This window comes from Calliphora vicina, chromosome 3 (assembly GCF_958450345.1).
Source record: "Calliphora vicina chromosome 3, idCalVici1.1, whole genome shotgun sequence".
NCBI lineage: Eukaryota > Metazoa > Arthropoda > Insecta > Diptera > Calliphoridae > Calliphora > Calliphora vicina.
In genome coordinates, this window is record NC_088782.1 from 129,827,368 (window position 1) to 129,846,164 (window position 18,797).

Genomic DNA, 18,797 nt, shown 5'->3' on the forward strand with positions numbered 1-18,797 from the left:
TTAAGCAAAAATTCCTTACAAACTCACATACATAATAAATTTTATTTAATTCAATAGTTTTAAATCACTTGTTGTAGAAACTCATTAAAAAAATGTTTATACTTATAATTCACAGCTAAATGTGAAAAAAAAAATATATAGAAATTTTCATCTTGCCTAGCAACCAAAGAGTCCTATATACTTTCATTAGAAGCTAAGTTGTGGTAAATAATTGTACAAGATATTTTATTTATATGTTTCCAACTAATTTTCATTAATGAATTTTTAGCTTTAAATTTATTAATTTTGAAGTATTTTGGTTCCTTTTTACTTTTTGGAGCAAAAGCCAATTAGTTAGAAGTTTGTTAGAATTAGAAGAAAAATACCTTATCACTGTGATTATATTTGACACACAAGATGTCTATAATAATCAGATAGCTTGGTACGATATTAATAATGCTATGAACTAATAGTTTACTTGATATACAGCAGATATCTCATCCGAACTATTGAAAGTCGAACAAACCGAAATCAGCTTTAGCTCAAAATTTTTAATTAAATTTTCAACTGGTTCGTCTACCACTAATAGGCTGAAATTTGGTATTCATGCATACACCTGATGCTAATGCAATATTATGTTCGAAAATTCGATATCAAAAATCAAAATTAGAAATAATGTTCGAAAAATGTTTAAAACTATTAAAATAATCTCTAGATTAAGCATAAACCTGATGACAACGCAATATAATATTCGAAATTTTGAATTTCGAAAAGGTTTTTTTTTTGCTTCGAAAATGTAGAATTTTGTGAAGTGGTGATTTTGACGCGGACGACAAAGATCGCCCACACCACCCAAAAAAGTTTGAAAACCAAACATTGGAGTCATCACTCCATGAAGATTGTTGTAAAACTTAGCAAGAGCTTGCAAAATCAGTACGAGCCACTCAAGCTGCTATTTTAAATCGTTTGCGAGCAGCAGGATTCATCCAAAAGCTGGGAAATTGGTTACCATACGAATTGAAGCCGAGAGATCTTGAAAGATGATTTTGCATGTCTGAAATGCTGCTTGAACGTAATAAAAGAAAATCATTTTTGCACCGAATCACTTACGATAACAGTGAACCTTTACCGAACGCAACTGTTTCGTTTGAAGCGAGCATTGGCCGAAAAAAGCCCAGAATATGCGGCTAGACATGAAACCGTAATATTACATCATGACAACGCTCAGCCATATGTTGCAATCCCTATTTAGAAAGAAGTGGTGGGGAAGTTTTGCCTCACCGACTTTATAGTCCAGACCGGGCCCTGACCTGATGCAAAACGCTCTCTCTGGCATACTTTGGAACAGAATATCCGATATTGGCTTGATTCCTTCATGAGCAGTTCTTTTGGCTCGGAATCCATATGTTGTCATAAAGATGGGAAGAGGACATAGCTAACAATGGCCAATACTTTAAATAAAATTAAATAAAGTCACGCATTTTTAAGTTAAGCCTAGTACTCTGTTCATATTTGCGAAAAATTATGGTTTTTTCATGCGAACAATTTTACATGCTGTTTGACATGTAAAAATAAGGTGTGGAAAAATAAGGTTGCCAGATTTATTTCACATGTTTTCCACAATAAAAACAGAGTACTGCTTTTGCGAAATTATTTCGCATATATTTCATTCCAAATATTTTATATGTAGTTTGACAGCATTTCGCACGAAATTTTGAACAGAGTACCTAGCTTTATACACCAATAAAATAATAAATGTATAAACTGTTTTATGTAATTGCATACAAACATATATTACAATTTTAACCCTTTACTTTGTAATAAAAGTATTTGATGGGTATTATATTCTAAAATGGAAAATCAATCAAAAATATTGTTTATATATCATAAACAGGGCAAGTTTTTCAAACATAAAGCTTGAAAAGTAAGTTTTTTGGGTTTATGAAAAAAGAAGAAAAAAACGATCTAAAAATAATATTTTTTTCATTAAGTTCAGTTATCATTTAAGTTAAAAAAAAATGTACAATTAAATTAATTTAAGCTCTTATTATTTTGCATACATTGTTTAAGCTTTTTTAATTTCTTTTTAGCATATTTAAACTTGCCCTGATTATAAAATTGTATTTTTTAATAAAAAAATAAATAAAATCACTTCTATGTATTTGATATGGTATTACAAAGTTAATCCTTCAACAGTATACATTTTGTCACTTTAGTGAAATATACTTTATAACGAGCTATACAAGGGTATTAACAATAAAATAACATTTTGTACAAAATAATGAAGATTTAAAATATTCACTATAAATGTTCAATGTTATTAACTAAATAAATAAATGAATGTATTGTATATAAATTGAATTTTTTTTATACTCACATTTAACAAAATTGAATTTCTTTGCAATTTTCGCACTTAATTTTTTTAATGGTGCAATTATTTGTTTTTTTTTTATCGATTTTAGTGTAAAGTGTAAAGATGCAACTTGTTTTACTTTTTTTATAAATATTTCTCTCCCTTTTGGATAATAAGATGATAAATTGAAACTAACGGTATCAGATAGCTGTTAGATTCAAGGATTCAACAACACATTGTTTAAAATAGAAAAATAGAAAACAAAATTTATTTTATATTTTTTGTAAGACAACATTTAATAAATTATATAATTTAATAATGTAATACTATATGGCTAAACAGTGTGATAGGTAATATTGTTTAATTCACATGAGCAAATAAATATTTAATAATTTTCTATTAAATCACACAACTGAAATATTTCTGTTTTATTTGTTTTTATGGAATTTTATTTTTATTCTTTATCATAATAATCATGTTTAAAATTTATTTTAAAATCACTTAATTATTTACTTTAACAAACAGGCGCAATGGAAAAATAATAATAATTATAAATAATATTATAAACCGACAATTAAAAAAATATTCATATTCATACATATGCATATTAAATATTTTAAATAGTAAAAGAAAATCTTTTAAATTTCAATTCTCACTTGAATAGCGATCGTTGAAAGAACCAAGAGAAAAAACAAAAAGAAATTGCAAATGCAAGCATTTATTAAAGAAGAAATATATGCATAGTACGTAAACATATAAATGTATTTATTTATGTACAATAATAAAAAAATATATTTATTTATTTATATATATTTTGTTTTATTTATTATAATATTTTTTTTTTACTTTTTCTGTTTCTTGAATTTTTTTTTTAATAATTTTTTTTTTTAATTTTTTCAACTACTCAATTACAGCACGCGACGACGACGTATGTCTTTAGTACCAGAAAATAAAGACGACTATTATCGCAGACATGTAGAATAATACTGAATTTGCTCGCAAAGCACAAGTGCGGCGCTCTACTTTACTGATACAACAACACTACTGAAATAGCACCCGAAACAGCAACAACAAGAAAACAAATTCACACTGAGTTGGTTGTATTTATTGAGAGTGCGTCGTGGTATCTGCCTTAAGAAGAGATGGACACTTTTTCATGAATTTACCAACCAACTCTGAGAAAATTTCATACACACCGCAAAAAAACATTTATTAATTTAAAAAATACACAAATATTTATGTAGTAGATGTGGATAAAAGAAAAACAAATTAACAATCGTAATATTTAATACTCTGCCACCTATGATGGCGTAGCAAAACATTTTAAGTTAGTCATGGGGTTTGTAACATTTTGCAAATTTTGTTACAAAATCGTTTGTGTTGAAAAAGTGAAAGATTATTTTTGGCAAAAATTAAATCTGAAACTTTTATAGACTTCACATAAATAAGCACTGAACATAATATTGAAAATTAATTTTTTGGGGAATCAAATTTTAGTGAAAAAAAAAATTGGAAATAAACCTTATTAAAAAATCAGACGCAAATCCGAAATGTAAAATAATTTTTACTTCATTTCAACCAACCCTGTTACCTACACAGAGAAAACAGATTCGTGATAGCAACCGAATTTGTTTCCAATCGAATGATTCTACCTTAGTGACCGAATTTTACAGTTGTGGCTACCAAATTTTAGAATGGGTAACAAAAATTTGGTTGCTTCAAGCGAAATTCTTCTTTGTCAACTGACTTTCTGTTGATAGAACCGAAAAATTTTATGTGTGCAACCGAATCATTCGATTAGCAACAAATTCGGTTGCTACTACGAATCTGTTTTCTCTGTGTACATTTTATTTCAATAATAACTTCGTTTCATCAATAATTTTTTGATTCATATTTTTAATTACTGTCGCTATACATATAGTTGACAATAAGATTAATTTGGAACCAATTTACATATGTGTGTGAACATTCTAACTATAACTATATTATGATAACTATGAAAATAATATTGTTATATTTATAATTTTGACATGATCTGGCTACAACATATGATCATGTTATCAAATAAAATTATGAATTATTTTAAAATCATATTATGATTGAGCTAGAATCATAGTATGGTTGGATTCTACCATAATATGGTTACCACAATTATAATATGGTTGGATCTAACCATATTGATTGTGCTGCAACCATAATATGATTATACCACAAACATAATATGATTGTGGTACAACCATAATATGATTGTCTGCAATCATATGATTATATCAGTTATTATGTATTTACATGAACTTGTATGGTTGTGGTGAAATATATATGTATATATGGTTGGATACAATCGTATTGTGGTTGTGCTACTATTATAATATGAATATTATGATTATACTATGATTATTAATAAACAAGCAATGATTAAGACTAACAATAATATAAACAGGCAGTAACCATAAAATTCAATCAAAATATGACACTGTTCAATTATGATCATGACAACATGGTTCAGAATTTGATCCGAATTTGAGCGATGAGTATGTGTGAATACGTTTGACATTTGTAATTTCTACAAATTCATTTTAGATCCGATGAAGTCGATTTAACCATTTCCGTCTGGCCTTGTGTAATATGTTTTTCGAAATGTTTGCCTATTTCTCAGATTCTAAGTTCTGTACATGTGTTTTTAGATATTTCCCCCACAACCTTCTAATAGTTCAGTTAGTCGAATCCTATTATAAGTATATTTTTAATTGCTTTAAGTTTGGAGCATGTCCCATTTTTAAGAATCATCTTAAAGTGGTCTGTAATCTCCAAGGGATCAGTAAAAATATGATCGTGCGATAAACTGGAACATCCCTCAAACTATTTGTTAACATTAGGTCCCTGTGTTTCAAGCGATATACTTATATATTCTATAATGCTCAAAATCTCATTAACAGTAAATTTTTTTTGGGTGTACCCAAGACCTATAGAGTTTAATAAATCGTGCGCTCTTTTTTTGTTTTGTTTTGCAAGATCATACTCTCAACGGCTCAATTCCAATAACGTGATGTCGCGTATATTACTAACTACATACATTTAAATATACATATAAATAATATTTATACAAAAAAAAATATATATAAAATAAATCTACATGTTTGTAAGTACGTACGAATAGTGTGTATTCATTTTGAAAGTACTTACACACTTACTAGCACTCAAGCCTACATACACAGATACTTACATACATATGTATGTAAAGAATATATAGGAAAAATATGAAGAAATATACGCATATAATTTCTATCTCAATATTCGTATCGCCAGAAGCTAAACAAAATAAAAATGTAAGGAATTTACTCTATATGCTCCAAAATAAAGAAGAAAAAAACAAAATAAACAAACAAAAAGAAATACACATACGTTTAACAAAATTTATTGGACATCCTCTTTGCCGATGCGGCGAACGGTCAACACAAACCAAACGTCTGATACTATAGAGTACTTGAGAAATATAAACACACTCGAGCAGACACAGCAACACAAGTAGTATCAAGCGAAAATACCCTACACTCTTGTGCAAGCGAAATTTCATCAATTAGCAGAGCAATTCTATTTTTAAACTCGTGTTAACAATGTTCTTTTTATTTTATCAGCTGCTTTCTGTGTACGAGTAGTAGAACTAAAGTGTTTGACAATCATCATCTGAACGTACATACTCGTATATCTACGTATCATACGCCACTGTGCTCCTGTATGTGTTTAGAAGGGCAGTCTTAACGACTTTGTAAATACTCTTTAGTAATAGAATTTAAAGGGAAAAGGAATTTTATAAATTTTTATTAAACTTTATAGTCGCTGTCTTTATTATTTTTGCCACCACTGTTAACTTATTTATTAATAGCAGACATTGTTTTGCAAAGACTTTCTTTATTTATTTATTTTTTGATTTTATTTTATTATTATTATTTTGTAGTTAATCCCTTTTAGAGTATTATTGCTCTCATTTTCTCCATATTTAAACAAGTGTTTATTTTGTACACACAATATAAATTACAGAAAATATATTAAAGCGTCTTTGACATATTCATTTAAGACGACTTGTGGATGCGCTATAAAAAGTATAAGTAAAAAATGACTCTCTTCATTCTCGCATCCTCCATTTTGGGACCGTAATGTTACACTTCTATAAATTAATGTTTCCGAAAAAGCCAGGAGGGTCTTAATTCTAACTCTCCCATTTAGGACCTAAGAAGCATCGATTTTGTTCAATAACTTTAACAAATAGGAATTGAAATATGTTTCACACCTTAGTATATTCATTGTAATGTTGCATAAAACGAATTTTCTGAATGCGTTTTTGAAGTTCAATCTCCAATTTGTTTCCCTTTTTTTAATAATTTAACGAATTTCTCTCATATTCGTTGTGTTGTAGACATCTGAATAGCCGAAGTTGGCTATTTGTGCCAACCACAGGTGCAGATCCAATATATTTCTTCAACCGATTGAACTCTCCATATATGAGAGTAATATACTATTTGACAGACACAATATTCTGGATCGGTATAGATAGCTGAGTCGATATAACCATATCAGTCTTTCCGTCTGTATGTTTCTGCAGCCCCCAAATAACTTAAATACATGATTCATATATCAATATATGCTCTATGGACCCTGTTCAGTTCCTATTTAAAATCGAGAAATAAGGAAAAAACCAGGACAATCTCGATTTTTTACCTATTTTTGGGCAATATATCGATTACCAAGTCATTAATATGGGTCAAAATATTTTTTAACCCTAATTTTTTTTCACCAAAAAATTTGTTTGTCATAAAATATTTTTCACTAAAAAATTAAAAAAAAAAATTTTCTAAAAATTAAAAAAATAATTTTGAAAATAAAATTTTATTGTCATTAAAAATTAAATTTTAATGTAAAAAAAAATATTTTTTTTTAAAATTAATTTTTTAAATTTTGTTTGTCTAAAAATTTATATTTTAAAGTAGATATAATTTGTTTTAAGCCAAATTTTCTTTAATCAAACACTTTTAAAATGTTGTAAAGGGATTTTCGAAATTTTTATTGGGAGTTAATGGCGATTGTTGGATTTACAGTCTCAAACTTCTTTCCAGTACAGCATTCTGATCTAATCATTTTATACAACTGTAAAATGTCATTCAAAAACATTATCTTTTCCATTCTCTCACCATCCTTTTAGAAATTACAGATTTCTTTCGACTTTTAGCAATATTATCTCACTGTGTGGTGTGTATAGTATATTCAAGGTAAAACTACCAACCTTCTGACAAGCTTTATTGCACGACTATACTATATAGCATCTGGTTGGACTATAGTGGAGGGTATGAAAAACAAAATAATAAAAACGCCAGTTAACCCGCTAGCACCAAAGCAACAAATGATCACAGATACACTAACACATACATATGTAAATAAATATATATGTACATGCATGTAAACACATACACGTCCACAGTATGTGTGAATGTATTGGTGGCAAATAAAATGCTTAAAAATGGGAATAAAAGTTTGATAAGCAGCACCAAGTTAATCTTTATTATATTGACTTATATTTAAATCAAATGTTCATTTATACATTTATACATACGTTCATTTCTCTACGAAAAAAAAATTATAAAAAAAAAATACAGAAAAACAAGGAACGAATCAACAGAAATATGTAGAAAATAAAAATAACACAGAAAATATTGTATGAAAAGACGTAATTGAATTTGAAGCGATTTTTTGTTTGTTTGTATGAAAGCAAAATAACTAAAACGAACGAACTATTGAAATTTGCGACTTTGAAAATAAAAAAAAAAAATTAAATACAAATCCTTTGTGTATGTATGCAAGTGGTGGCGGTGCCAGTGTGAATTGGTCTCTGTGTGTGTATAGTTTGTGTGTCAAAATGTCTGTAAGCGCCACAATAAACATTCTTATGCTCTACTCGTAGAAACAAAACAATGATGACATTTCCGCTTTAACACTCACTCACTCACATCAACACAGAAATCTGTCATTCTTCGTATCCAGGAGATTTCAATTCGTATGATTGTGCTTAACGGTGACACTATTGCTTGTGTCGTTTTTGTTCTTGTTTGTTCATTTGTTAGAAAACAATTGCACACACATATTTTAGTGTTATTATTATTAGTGCATCACTTAGTTTGCATTGTTTAACATTTTGTTTAGTGGAGCTTGAGAAAATTTTAATTAAAAATATTTTTTTTGTTAAATTCTTTTTTTTTTTATTTATTTTTTGTTTAAATCACAAATTGTTGCACATTTAACTGGAAAATATGCATGATTAATACATCAAAGCATTTTTTCTTAGTTTGTTTTATTCATATTATCGATCTGTTCTGTTCTGTCTTGAGTTGTTTGTTTTGTTTTTTTTCCGATGAATTTCATATATTTTTGTTCTTTTCATGAATATGCTAATTCAGCTTTTATTTAAATGAGCAAATGAGTTTTAAAATTTCGTATATAAATACTGCAGTGAAATAAAGTTTTGAACATTAAAGATACACAGAAAATGTAAATTTATTAAAATAATTTAAAACTGCTACAGTAGACTATTTTACAGTTAAATAGTTGAATGAGTAAAAGTATTGAAGTTCGTAAGGGATCTACAAATTAGTAGACATTGAAGTAATGATTACAAATTTCAACGCACTGAGATTAACAGCTAAATGAAGTTCCATGATATAGTCAAGAAGGCCTACAAACCCAATCGTCCGACCATTTAAAAAACTCTTAAATTCAAAATTAATAAACATGTGAGACAGACAAGCTTATGTTTTTGTTATGTTGTAGATAATTCCATGAATATTATTATTTTTGTACGGGGACAAAACCTGTTGAGATTGACAAGAATCGTTGAACACACCGCTTGCTCTCCAAAGCTTATGGTGATTGTTGTTCATTGGTTTCAACGTGCGAGAGATGGTTTGTTCGGTTCAGAAGTGCTGATTTTGACACGGAAGACAAATATCGCCCAGGCCATTCATTGTATGTCTGAAATGCTGCTTAAACGCTATAAAAGAAAATCAATTTTGGACCGAATCATTACATGCAATGAAAATGGATCCATTACGATAACCCGAAGCGTAAAAGATCGTATGTATGTGAATCTCGGCCAACCAGCCGAATCGACACCAAAGCCAAATATCCATGGCACTAAGCTAATGCTCTGCATTTGGTGGTCCTATCTATTATGAGCTACTGAAACCTAAGCAGACCATCACAGGGAACCTGTACCGAACGCAACTGATTCTTTTGAAACGATAAATATGAATTTGGCTTCCCATATTCTAATTCCTAATAATAGTAAGTTAAAAAGATGATATCTACAATAGACCTTGACAATAAAGATTGTTGATAAAGCCCTTGGCAGCTTAGAAAATGCATTCCAATTTGCCAATTATTTAAAATGTGATGTCAGTGATGTTCTTTGAATTTAAATTATAATAAAATGAACTTAAGCCTAATTAAAAATTTACTTTCAAATTATATAAAATAAAAAGTTTGAATAATTACCAAAAATCTATAAATTATAAAATAAATATAAATACCTACATAGGTATGTATGTATGTATAAAATAAGCTGTTAAAAATCTCTAATTTAAATCGTAAAACTTTTGATCAATTCAAAACTAATGTACATGTGTATATTATGAAGAACAATATAACTGTATTTAAAGTAGAATGCCAAGCAAATTATTAACCTCCAGCTAATAAAAAATTTTAATACATAATTATGTATTTTAATATCTGGCCTATTTTTAATTTTATGGCGATTTTTATTGCTAAAACGAGATTATTTCGAAATTTTATTGTTTTTAATTTCTTCTTATACTCAGTCGTATCTTTCACTTTTGTTCACATTCAAAACGATCAACTAACCCAGAGAGAAGATAGTGTGGCCAGAGAAGCAAAATCAAGTGAGAGTAAAACTGCATGAAATGTGTTGTTCAGTGTTTCAAAGTGCATTTCTAAGATATTTTTTTTATCAATCTATATTCTCTTCTGATTTTCATGAATTTTCCAAAATCCAAAATATGACTTCTCTAAATTCCACAATAATCTCATTAAGTACATATATTATCAATTAAGATTGGATTTTAAAGATACATAATATTATTTTACCTTCAAAACGATATAAATACACAAGTAAATCTCACATACTATCCCCCATACTCATAAACAGTTTTTAAATTTATCAAAGGTTTATAAAACAAAATTTTGCTACACAATTTATCTTATAAACCTGTGATAAATTTAAAAATTGTTTATGAATATGGGGGTATAACATAAATCAGATAGATACATTTCTAAATAAAAATATGGGTAATAGTTCTGAAAAACATTCCAATACGTTAGAGGCACTTAAGGATTTCGAAAATTTAAAAAAAGTTTTTTTACAAACTGGTTCTGGCAACACTGATTTTATTCAATAATAAGAATGTGAGAGAGTTGAAATACAAATACACTCTCAAACACTTACGTAGATACAAATGAAAAACAAAAGTTGCAGGTTGTTGTTTTTCCTAAATTCCATCTTGTACAATTTGTACTTTTTTCATATTATTATTATTGGACTTCGTATAAAAGAAATATAAAAACAATGAAAAAAGCTCTCTGCCATATTAGAGTTATTTTTAAAACACGAGTGCGTTTCACTAAAAACAAAAACAAATTAAAGCCACAGCTAAAATGTAAACAAACAAGATCTTGTGTTGTTTGTGTTTCTTTTCTATTGATATTGTCGTAGTGGATGTTGTTGTTTTTGTTGTAGTTCAGTTTTTACAAATACACCAACTCACACACACGATGTGCATGTAGTAGACGATGTATCAGTGATGTATTAGTTGATACATTCGGACGGTTTTCGGTACTTTTTGAGGGACATACATTTAAAAATATTTCTTAAAACTATACTATGATATTCGCTTTTACTCCCTGTAAAATAATCCTATTAGATTTAGCTCTAAAAATTCACGATAAATTTAAAGTTTAAACAAAGGTTGTTAACATAAACGTGAGATATGGTGATTTTGAGACGAAAGACAAAGATCGCCCAGGCCATCCAAAAAAGTATGAAGACCAAGAATTGGAGGCATTATTCCATATAGATTGTTGTCAAACTTAACAAGAGCTTGCAAAAACATTTGGAGCTACTCAAGCAGCAATTTCAATACGTTTTCGTGCAGCAGGATTCATCTAAAAGCAGGGAAATTGGGTACCGAGAGATGCTTTGAAGTTCGAAATGCTCTGTATTTGGGTTTCTACTGATGTCGGCTTCTGTGAGAACTAACTATCAATCAGTTGTTAAAGTCATTACATACTTGGAAATAGTTTTAGTGATATCAAAGTAATGACTTATAGATAAGCGATAGTAGTAAGTACTTGTCCCCAATGATATCAGCGTGATAAAATAATGAGTAAAAATGATATTATGTAACTAAATTGCCTAGTTTGAAATGGGTCTAAGAAGGTACTAGTTTACAAATAAAATTTAGTACCAAATGCAGTTTATCAAAATTTACCAACACTGACACTTGCAAGTGTAATAATGTACACGAATCATATTAATCAAACCATAAAGTATGTACTTACAACATTTATCATTATTTAAAGGCAGACTTTCAGACAGACATAGATAAACAATATGCACTGAAATACTGTTTAATACGTATGCAAGTGCAGAACATTTTTCAATATTTACATTTCTGTAAAATTCTTAAAATAAAATTCATAGCACTTAATCATAAATTTTTGTTCAGTTTCTTTCTACTTACATTAAATATTTTATAAAAATACGATGAACGTGTGCAGCGATAATGGACAAAATTTTCTTTATTTTTATTATTTTTCACTTTTTTTCGAAAAAATGATCACTTTTTTATTGGTTTTTCTAGATTTTATCACTTCAAAATAATACGAACAATAATTAATAATAATTTTATATATTTTTCCCTTCAACTCGCGTTGCTTATTTTACTGCGCGTGTTTTTGTTAAACTATTCATTAAATCTCACTCATTCTCTTCTGCAGCACGCTCTCTGGCGCTCGTTCTCCCTTTTATCTCTTATATTTTAGTCGTATTTTGATATTTACTATATTCTACGGGATCGTGTATGCAAGTGTAGGTGAACGAACAGAAAGAACAATATTCTTTTTATTTTTCCTGATTTCTTTTGTAACTTTTCTTTTTTTATTTATTTTTTTTTGTTAAATTAATTGATTAGACACTATTTATTTTTAATCTGTTGTATAGATTTCGTTGAATTTTGTCTGTTAATAAAGCCGAAATATGTTTAATTATAGCAATTTACATTAATTTAAACGGTATTTAGTTAAATTAATATCTAATTGTATCTTTCACACAACACGGCACTAACTAAATTTAGTGAATGCCACTAAATACAACAAAGCACACACTACCGATTCGTAATGTCTCACGAACGACTGACAAAAGACAACTGAATGTAAAAGTGCAGAGCAGACAACAAGTGGATAAGTGTACAACGTTGTCATTTCAGTGCTTTTTTCAACAGTTGATTTAGTGCTTTTGTTTATTTTAAAGTAAACAAATACGACATATAAAAAATTTGATGAATTTTTTGAATTAAATGACTTTGAACATTCTTTTGAGAGATTTAAAAACTAAGATTTAACAAATATATTTAAACATTTATTTCTAAGTTAAACCCTGTTAATGAAACATATCAAATTTTAAGCCAAATTAAATATATTTGTCTAAAAATTGATGTCAACAGCACAATTTTATATTTGGTAAATAAAATGATTTAGTTTAGTAGATGAAAGTAGAAATTATGGGAAATCAAGCCATCAACCCTTCCCTTAACTTGTTTATATTACAATTTAAACTATTTTTCTAGTTGCCGCTTATAAATTAATTAGGTAAGTATGGCAACATACTTTTATCTTGCTCAGAGAAAAGCTTTTTAGTAAAAGCTTTTTCAACAAAGTAAATACAAGCAAAGCGGGACATGAATTCACAAATTTAATTGGTCATTAAAAAAATAATCTACAAAATGAAAATATACTCATTAACACCAACCAAGAAAAAAATTGAATTAAACAAATTTTAACAAAAAAAGTATTTTTGTCCCACAATGTGTGTGCACTGCATTATTCAAAAATGCTTTTGGGCACTGCCTTATCAACTGTTTTATCTACCTGAAACTAAAGAGATGCCATACACTCAAAGTTGCAGTGTTATTCGTTATTTTATTTCAAATTAGTTTTTATATGTACAGTATAAAATAGATAAATGGTATTTTTTATAAAATATAGACATAAGTAAAAAGTTTGATAGATTATATGGTGAACTTCCGTTATATTTCCGAAATTTAAAAGATAGCTAAAAAGTATAAAATTAAATAAAGTAAATAATTTGACTTAAAAATTAAATGTCCGTAACAAATTTTGAAAAAAACGTATAATAATTAACAAAAGTTTAATAATCCTGTTTTTTGGTTTTTAATTTAGAAATTTAAATTAAATAATAAAGTATAGTAAGTCAAGCCCGACTATGAAATACCCTACACTCAGAGCTTCAAATTAGCTAATTCAATTTAAGATTAGTTCACTTAAAACTCTTAATTCAGAATTAAGAACAATGATTCAATACTACAAAGAATGAATTCTCAAAGGAATGAATTCAATACGTTTAAAGTTCTAAGGAAGTAAGACTATTAATTATTTCATTAATGGAATTGTTAGGAGATAAAAATTAATTTGATTTTTAAAATTGAATTATGAATTATTTCAAACCTTTGCCTACACTGCACATCATATTTCCTTTGAAATTTCAATAATTTTCGTTAAAGTGATTTTCAGAAGTGGGCGTTTGTGATTTCTCTTATATTAAACTTATTTGTGGAGGAATTAATGTGGATACCTATATAAATCAGACATAAAAAGTCCTACTTCTGGATAACATTTGTATAGGGGCTGGGTGCAATAATGAGCCGATTTCAACAAATAGGTTTCGTTCTTGGTCCGGTAAAAATGTGGACCAAATTTAATCGAAATGTCTTCAAAATAGCAAAAACATGGACAACCTGCCAGACGGACATTGTTAGAAAGTGATTCACAAACGCAATTAACCCTTCTCAATATGGTGGTTGGTATGAAAATAATTCAGAAACAACTTTAAAATTTTTGTATGAAAAAGGGGCTACGTTCGGAAATTCAGTAATATTGCATAATACTGCAGCAAATTAAAAGATTAGCGTTCGAAAATGCATATTTGCAAAATTTCTGCAACCAAAGCATCATTTAGTTATCTGTTGCAAAAGTTTGCAGGTCGTGTCATCGCAAAACATTTGTATATTAAACATTTGATCTACCTTTTATATTATCCAACTCTTCACTAGACATTACCACAGGCATATGACTTAACAAATTTCCATTGCTTTTCTCAGACGTAGAATTTTTCAGCTCCATATACTTGTCCCAAATGCTACATGGTTCCTTTTTTTCTTTTCCAAATTCCATATTAACTGTTCCGCCCTGATTCACATAGATCTGACGATTTAAATGTATATGCCGATGGTTTATGAATATATTGTGTATTTTCTCTTCCAACTCCCCTTGTACAGGCACAGGCGTTTGATTCTCCACCACTTTTTTAAGTTTCAATTTTAGCTCACGACTTTGCTTTTCCATCTGATTGATTTTCCACTTAAGATTTTCTTGCTGTTCCCTTAAATCGCTTAATGTTTCCGAGTCTTCCAATTCGGTTTGGTGAATTGTTGGTATGTAGATTTTATGACGTATACGTTTAGCCATATACATTTCTGCTATATGGGTAATTTTGGCCAAAGCATAAATACACACAAAGATACCCAAGAAATTAATATAGAGATCGTAATTATCATGATTGGTGTCAACAATTTTAACCATCTGAGGATTTGTTTGAGCGGTGGTCATGCTTTGAAATTCTTCTGAAAATTAAAATATTTGAAACAGTATTCTTGAATTTTTATGGCTATTACAAACCTTTTGGTAGTTCCTGGGCTTTATTGCTATCAACTTTTAAAATTTGCTCGATTTGTTGAATGTAACACAAAATAAACCACGAAAGAATGCCTAATGACAGTAGGAATAGAAAATTTATGGAAGAAATCATATTTTTAAGTTTATTTTTTAACAATTTTGAAAAATACGTTTTTGTGTAGTAGTAGGGAAATGTAATAAAAAATTAATGTAAAATTTTAAATTGTTTGAAAAAATTCAAGGTAAATTTGATTTAAATTTTTTAGGAAAAAGTTAAAGAAACTAGATTCTAGACTGGATATATGTAAGCCTGGCAGTATCTCAGCTCCCTGATCAAACTCAATGTGAATTTATATACATAGGTGATTGCAAAGGCGAATTTGAGAACATTCAAGAGAATTCAATAATTTGTTATATATCGAGATTGACATTCACCTGACAGAAAAATTTAGAGTTAATGTCAAACAATATCGTCTTGATGGGAATAACAAATTTGTTCTGTTATGATTTGAAGGGTGATTTGTATTATAAGTATGCCTAATTTCTACTATCTAGGTCTTCAGGGATATTCAGAAATATAGATTTATCAATTTTCATTTTATATTAAAAACAATATATTTTCAATTAGTTTAAAGTACATATGTATATGTTATTAATCATAATAATTATTATTCTAAATTGTATTATCTTTTAGATTTCCATCGAATATTTCGAACTCATATGATCCATCATCTTCAAAATCATCGTAAGCTTCATCAAATTCCTCCTCGTCATCCGCCTCTGGGCAAAACTTGCAACGACTTTCATTTACACCATAATTGAGGCAAGTGGATCCCACACATTCACAGCAGCCATCGTGGAACCATCTATAACTGCTGGCTCCGGTACTTCTGCAACTTTGGCGGCATTTATTCCACGAAACACACTGATCTAAATACACCACAGTGCAGTTGACAGTCAAATTGGCATCAGTCTCCTTGTCTGTATGACCGCTATAGATTTCGTTGGTTTTTAAGTTGAAGCCAGACAATACAGTTTCATAGTTGACAGGAAATGTGAAAATATTCCAACTGTATCCCAAATCATCTGCTGGTGATGATACTAATTCATCAAATAGCTCCGGTACGCCTTCAAAGTCTTCCACGTGGGATTTTTGTGATAGAGATGTTTTGACATCTATGGTCTTGGGACACAGATCAACACAGCCGCAACAATCTTCAAAGTATTTTTTACCCATACACTGTACACACTCCTTGTAACAAGTTACATCTTTTTGTTCGCAGTTGCAACTTTGCGTTAAAGTGCATTTTGAGACTATGGAACCACAAATATCCTCGTTGCATGATGCGGCCGTATACTTGTATACCAAGTTTAATATCAACAAGATGTTTAGAATAGTATACACTTTTAAACACATTTTTCTTTTTGTTAGTTAGCTGCTGCTTTATGGAATGTTAGTTTAATACTGTTGGGAAATTCTTACTTTTGAGACCATTTATACGAAAAATTTCGACTTCTACCTGTAAAAAAATATGACTTGTTACTTACCTGTGCTATCAAAGATGCAACTTACCTAAGAGCGTGCTGTAGTAAAAATGAAAAACATAAATTGTTTTGTTGATACTTTTAATTCTATCTAAATTTATGTATACTTATTATTAATTATTTACTAAATATAAGGATACATGAAGCTATGCTAGCAAAATGATAATATTTTCTATGAAAATGTTTATAAACTAAATTAAGTGCGTTATTTTTCCTTCCAATGTCCTTCTCCAATTGTCAACGATTTACTGGGAATGTAACGTTATGCCTGCTGGTGGCTTGCGTTTCTCTCTCCAAGGTCCTTCTCAAAATTTCAATGATTTTCTGGCATTGTATGAAGATTTTGCAGCATATGGCGTTATGCGTGCTTGCTGCTTACGTTTCTTTTTCAATTCCGTGCTGTGGGAAGAAGCCGAACTAGGAGTAGCTGGCACAAATTTCGTGGTTTCTGCTGGAAATGTTCTGTTGAGTTCATCCTTATTGTGAGGGCTGGTGAAATCGAAATCATTCAAATTGAGCGATTTCAAATTGATGATCAATTGCTGGGCTAAGGTAGTGTGATCCATTGTATGTATGAATAAATTTACTAAATAATTTGCCTGTGTTAACGGATGTTACTCGTAAAAACGATGTTGTGATACTGATGATCTTACCTTAATCAGCAGGTCATTTATATACCAATTTCTTGAAGGATATTCGCGACATATTACAGCGCGATTTAATAAAGGGATTAATTAGTGAGGAAATAAAGAAAATATTTGCACATTTTGCAAATGCTTTCTACCTGCGTGGATTTTACATTCTTATTTACTGCACATTTTTATTACCTATCTATTAAACGTACAGGAAATTCAATTTAATTCTCACTAAAACGGTTTTTACATTTGGGCAATTTGAATATGTAGTTCCTAGAATTTGTATAAATGTCATTAGTGGAACAGATGTTTTCAAAATCTTAGGAAAAGTAAATGCTTTAACATACTGCAATTTGCTAATAAAAAGGCATTAAAATTAAGTTTCAGATCAATCGAAATTCATAATACCATTTAAAATCTTTCGATTCATGAAATATGTGACTGTATATCTAATTCAATACTAGACATTTTTACGATGTTAGGACGTGGCAAATTCTCATTGGTTATGGTTATATATCTATCCCAAATGCATGATGATACCTATTTAATACCCTACACCGTCCTTATCATATACATATCTTACGTATCCCGCATCCGTATTATTGGTTCATATTTCAGAAATTCGTTCAAGAATTTTGATAGTTGAAAATCATATAAATCGACAAATGAATGGCTGGGATATGAGCAAAAAATCATATCGATTTAATAAAGGGATTAAATAGTGAGGGAATTTAGGAAATATTTGCATATTTTCCCGATGTTTTCTTTTACCTGTTCTTCGATTTCTCATTCTTATTTTCTGCACAAATTTATTACCTGCCTAATAAACTTATGGGAAATCCAATTCAATTCTCACTAAAATGGTTTTCACATTTGGGCAATTTGAATTTGTAGTTCCTAGAATTTTAATAAATGTCATTAGTGGAACAGATGTTTTAAAATCGGTGGATGCGAAAAATGCTTTAAAATTATTTTGCAGATGCGTTTTAGTTATTTTAAAATGAATATTTTCAAAATTTATTTATACCCTTCACCATGACAAGTTTATCATTCCGTTTTTAATTTCTACATTTTTCATTTGCGACCTCATAATGTATATATTCTGGACCGTTGGCCCTTAAATTACTATCACACAAGATTGATAAATCAACATGACCACTATCATCCAACTTAGATTGCTATTTATAACCAAGAAAATCGGGCAAAAAATGGCTGAGATATGGCCCTAATAATATAATAATTTAAGTATATTAATT

At 29.1% G+C, this 18,797-nt stretch overlaps 3 protein-coding genes across 7 annotated transcripts in view; all 3 read right to left on the minus strand.

Moving 5' to 3' along the window:
• Nucleotides 1-12,825, minus strand: part of LOC135955609 (receptor-type guanylate cyclase Gyc76C-like) — an 86,241-nt gene extending 73,416 nt beyond the window's left edge. For 2 of the 4 annotated variants that reach the window (XM_065505964.1, XM_065505962.1), the window contains exons 1-2: nucleotides 3,179-3,545; nucleotides 2,357-2,540 (exon numbers count right to left, since the gene is read on the minus strand). The gene's annotated coding sequence lies outside the window, so the exon portion shown is untranslated. Of the gene's footprint in view, nucleotides 1-2,356; nucleotides 2,541-3,178; nucleotides 3,546-12,132 lie in introns of those variants that run through there. The other 2 variants (XM_065505965.1, XM_065505963.1) reach the window with 1 other exon arrangement.
• Nucleotides 12,826-13,576: 751 nt separating this feature from the next.
• On the minus strand, nucleotides 13,577-15,548 carry LOC135955263 (uncharacterized). Of its 2 annotated transcripts, none has more exons than XM_065505599.1 (3): nucleotides 15,365-15,548; nucleotides 14,713-15,306; nucleotides 13,577-13,721 (listed from the first exon to the last, which is right to left on the minus strand). In XM_065505599.1, the coding sequence occupies exons 1-3, from the start codon at nucleotides 15,492-15,494 to the stop codon at nucleotides 13,711-13,713; spliced, it is 735 nt and encodes a 244-aa protein (XP_065361671.1). In that variant the 5' UTR covers nucleotides 15,495-15,548; the 3' UTR covers nucleotides 13,577-13,710. The 2 variants fall into 2 exon arrangements, with proteins under 2 accessions (XP_065361671.1, XP_065361670.1); XM_065505598.1 differs by having other exon boundaries at nucleotides 14,713-15,309.
• A 486-nt stretch (nucleotides 15,549-16,034) lies between these two features.
• On the minus strand, nucleotides 16,035-16,778 carry LOC135955762 (protein twisted gastrulation-like). Its single transcript, XM_065506119.1, has one exon. It carries the CDS (start codon nucleotides 16,776-16,778, stop codon nucleotides 16,035-16,037), a length of 744 nt encoding a protein of 247 aa, XP_065362191.1.
• Nucleotides 16,779-18,797: the final 2,019 nt, after the last annotated feature.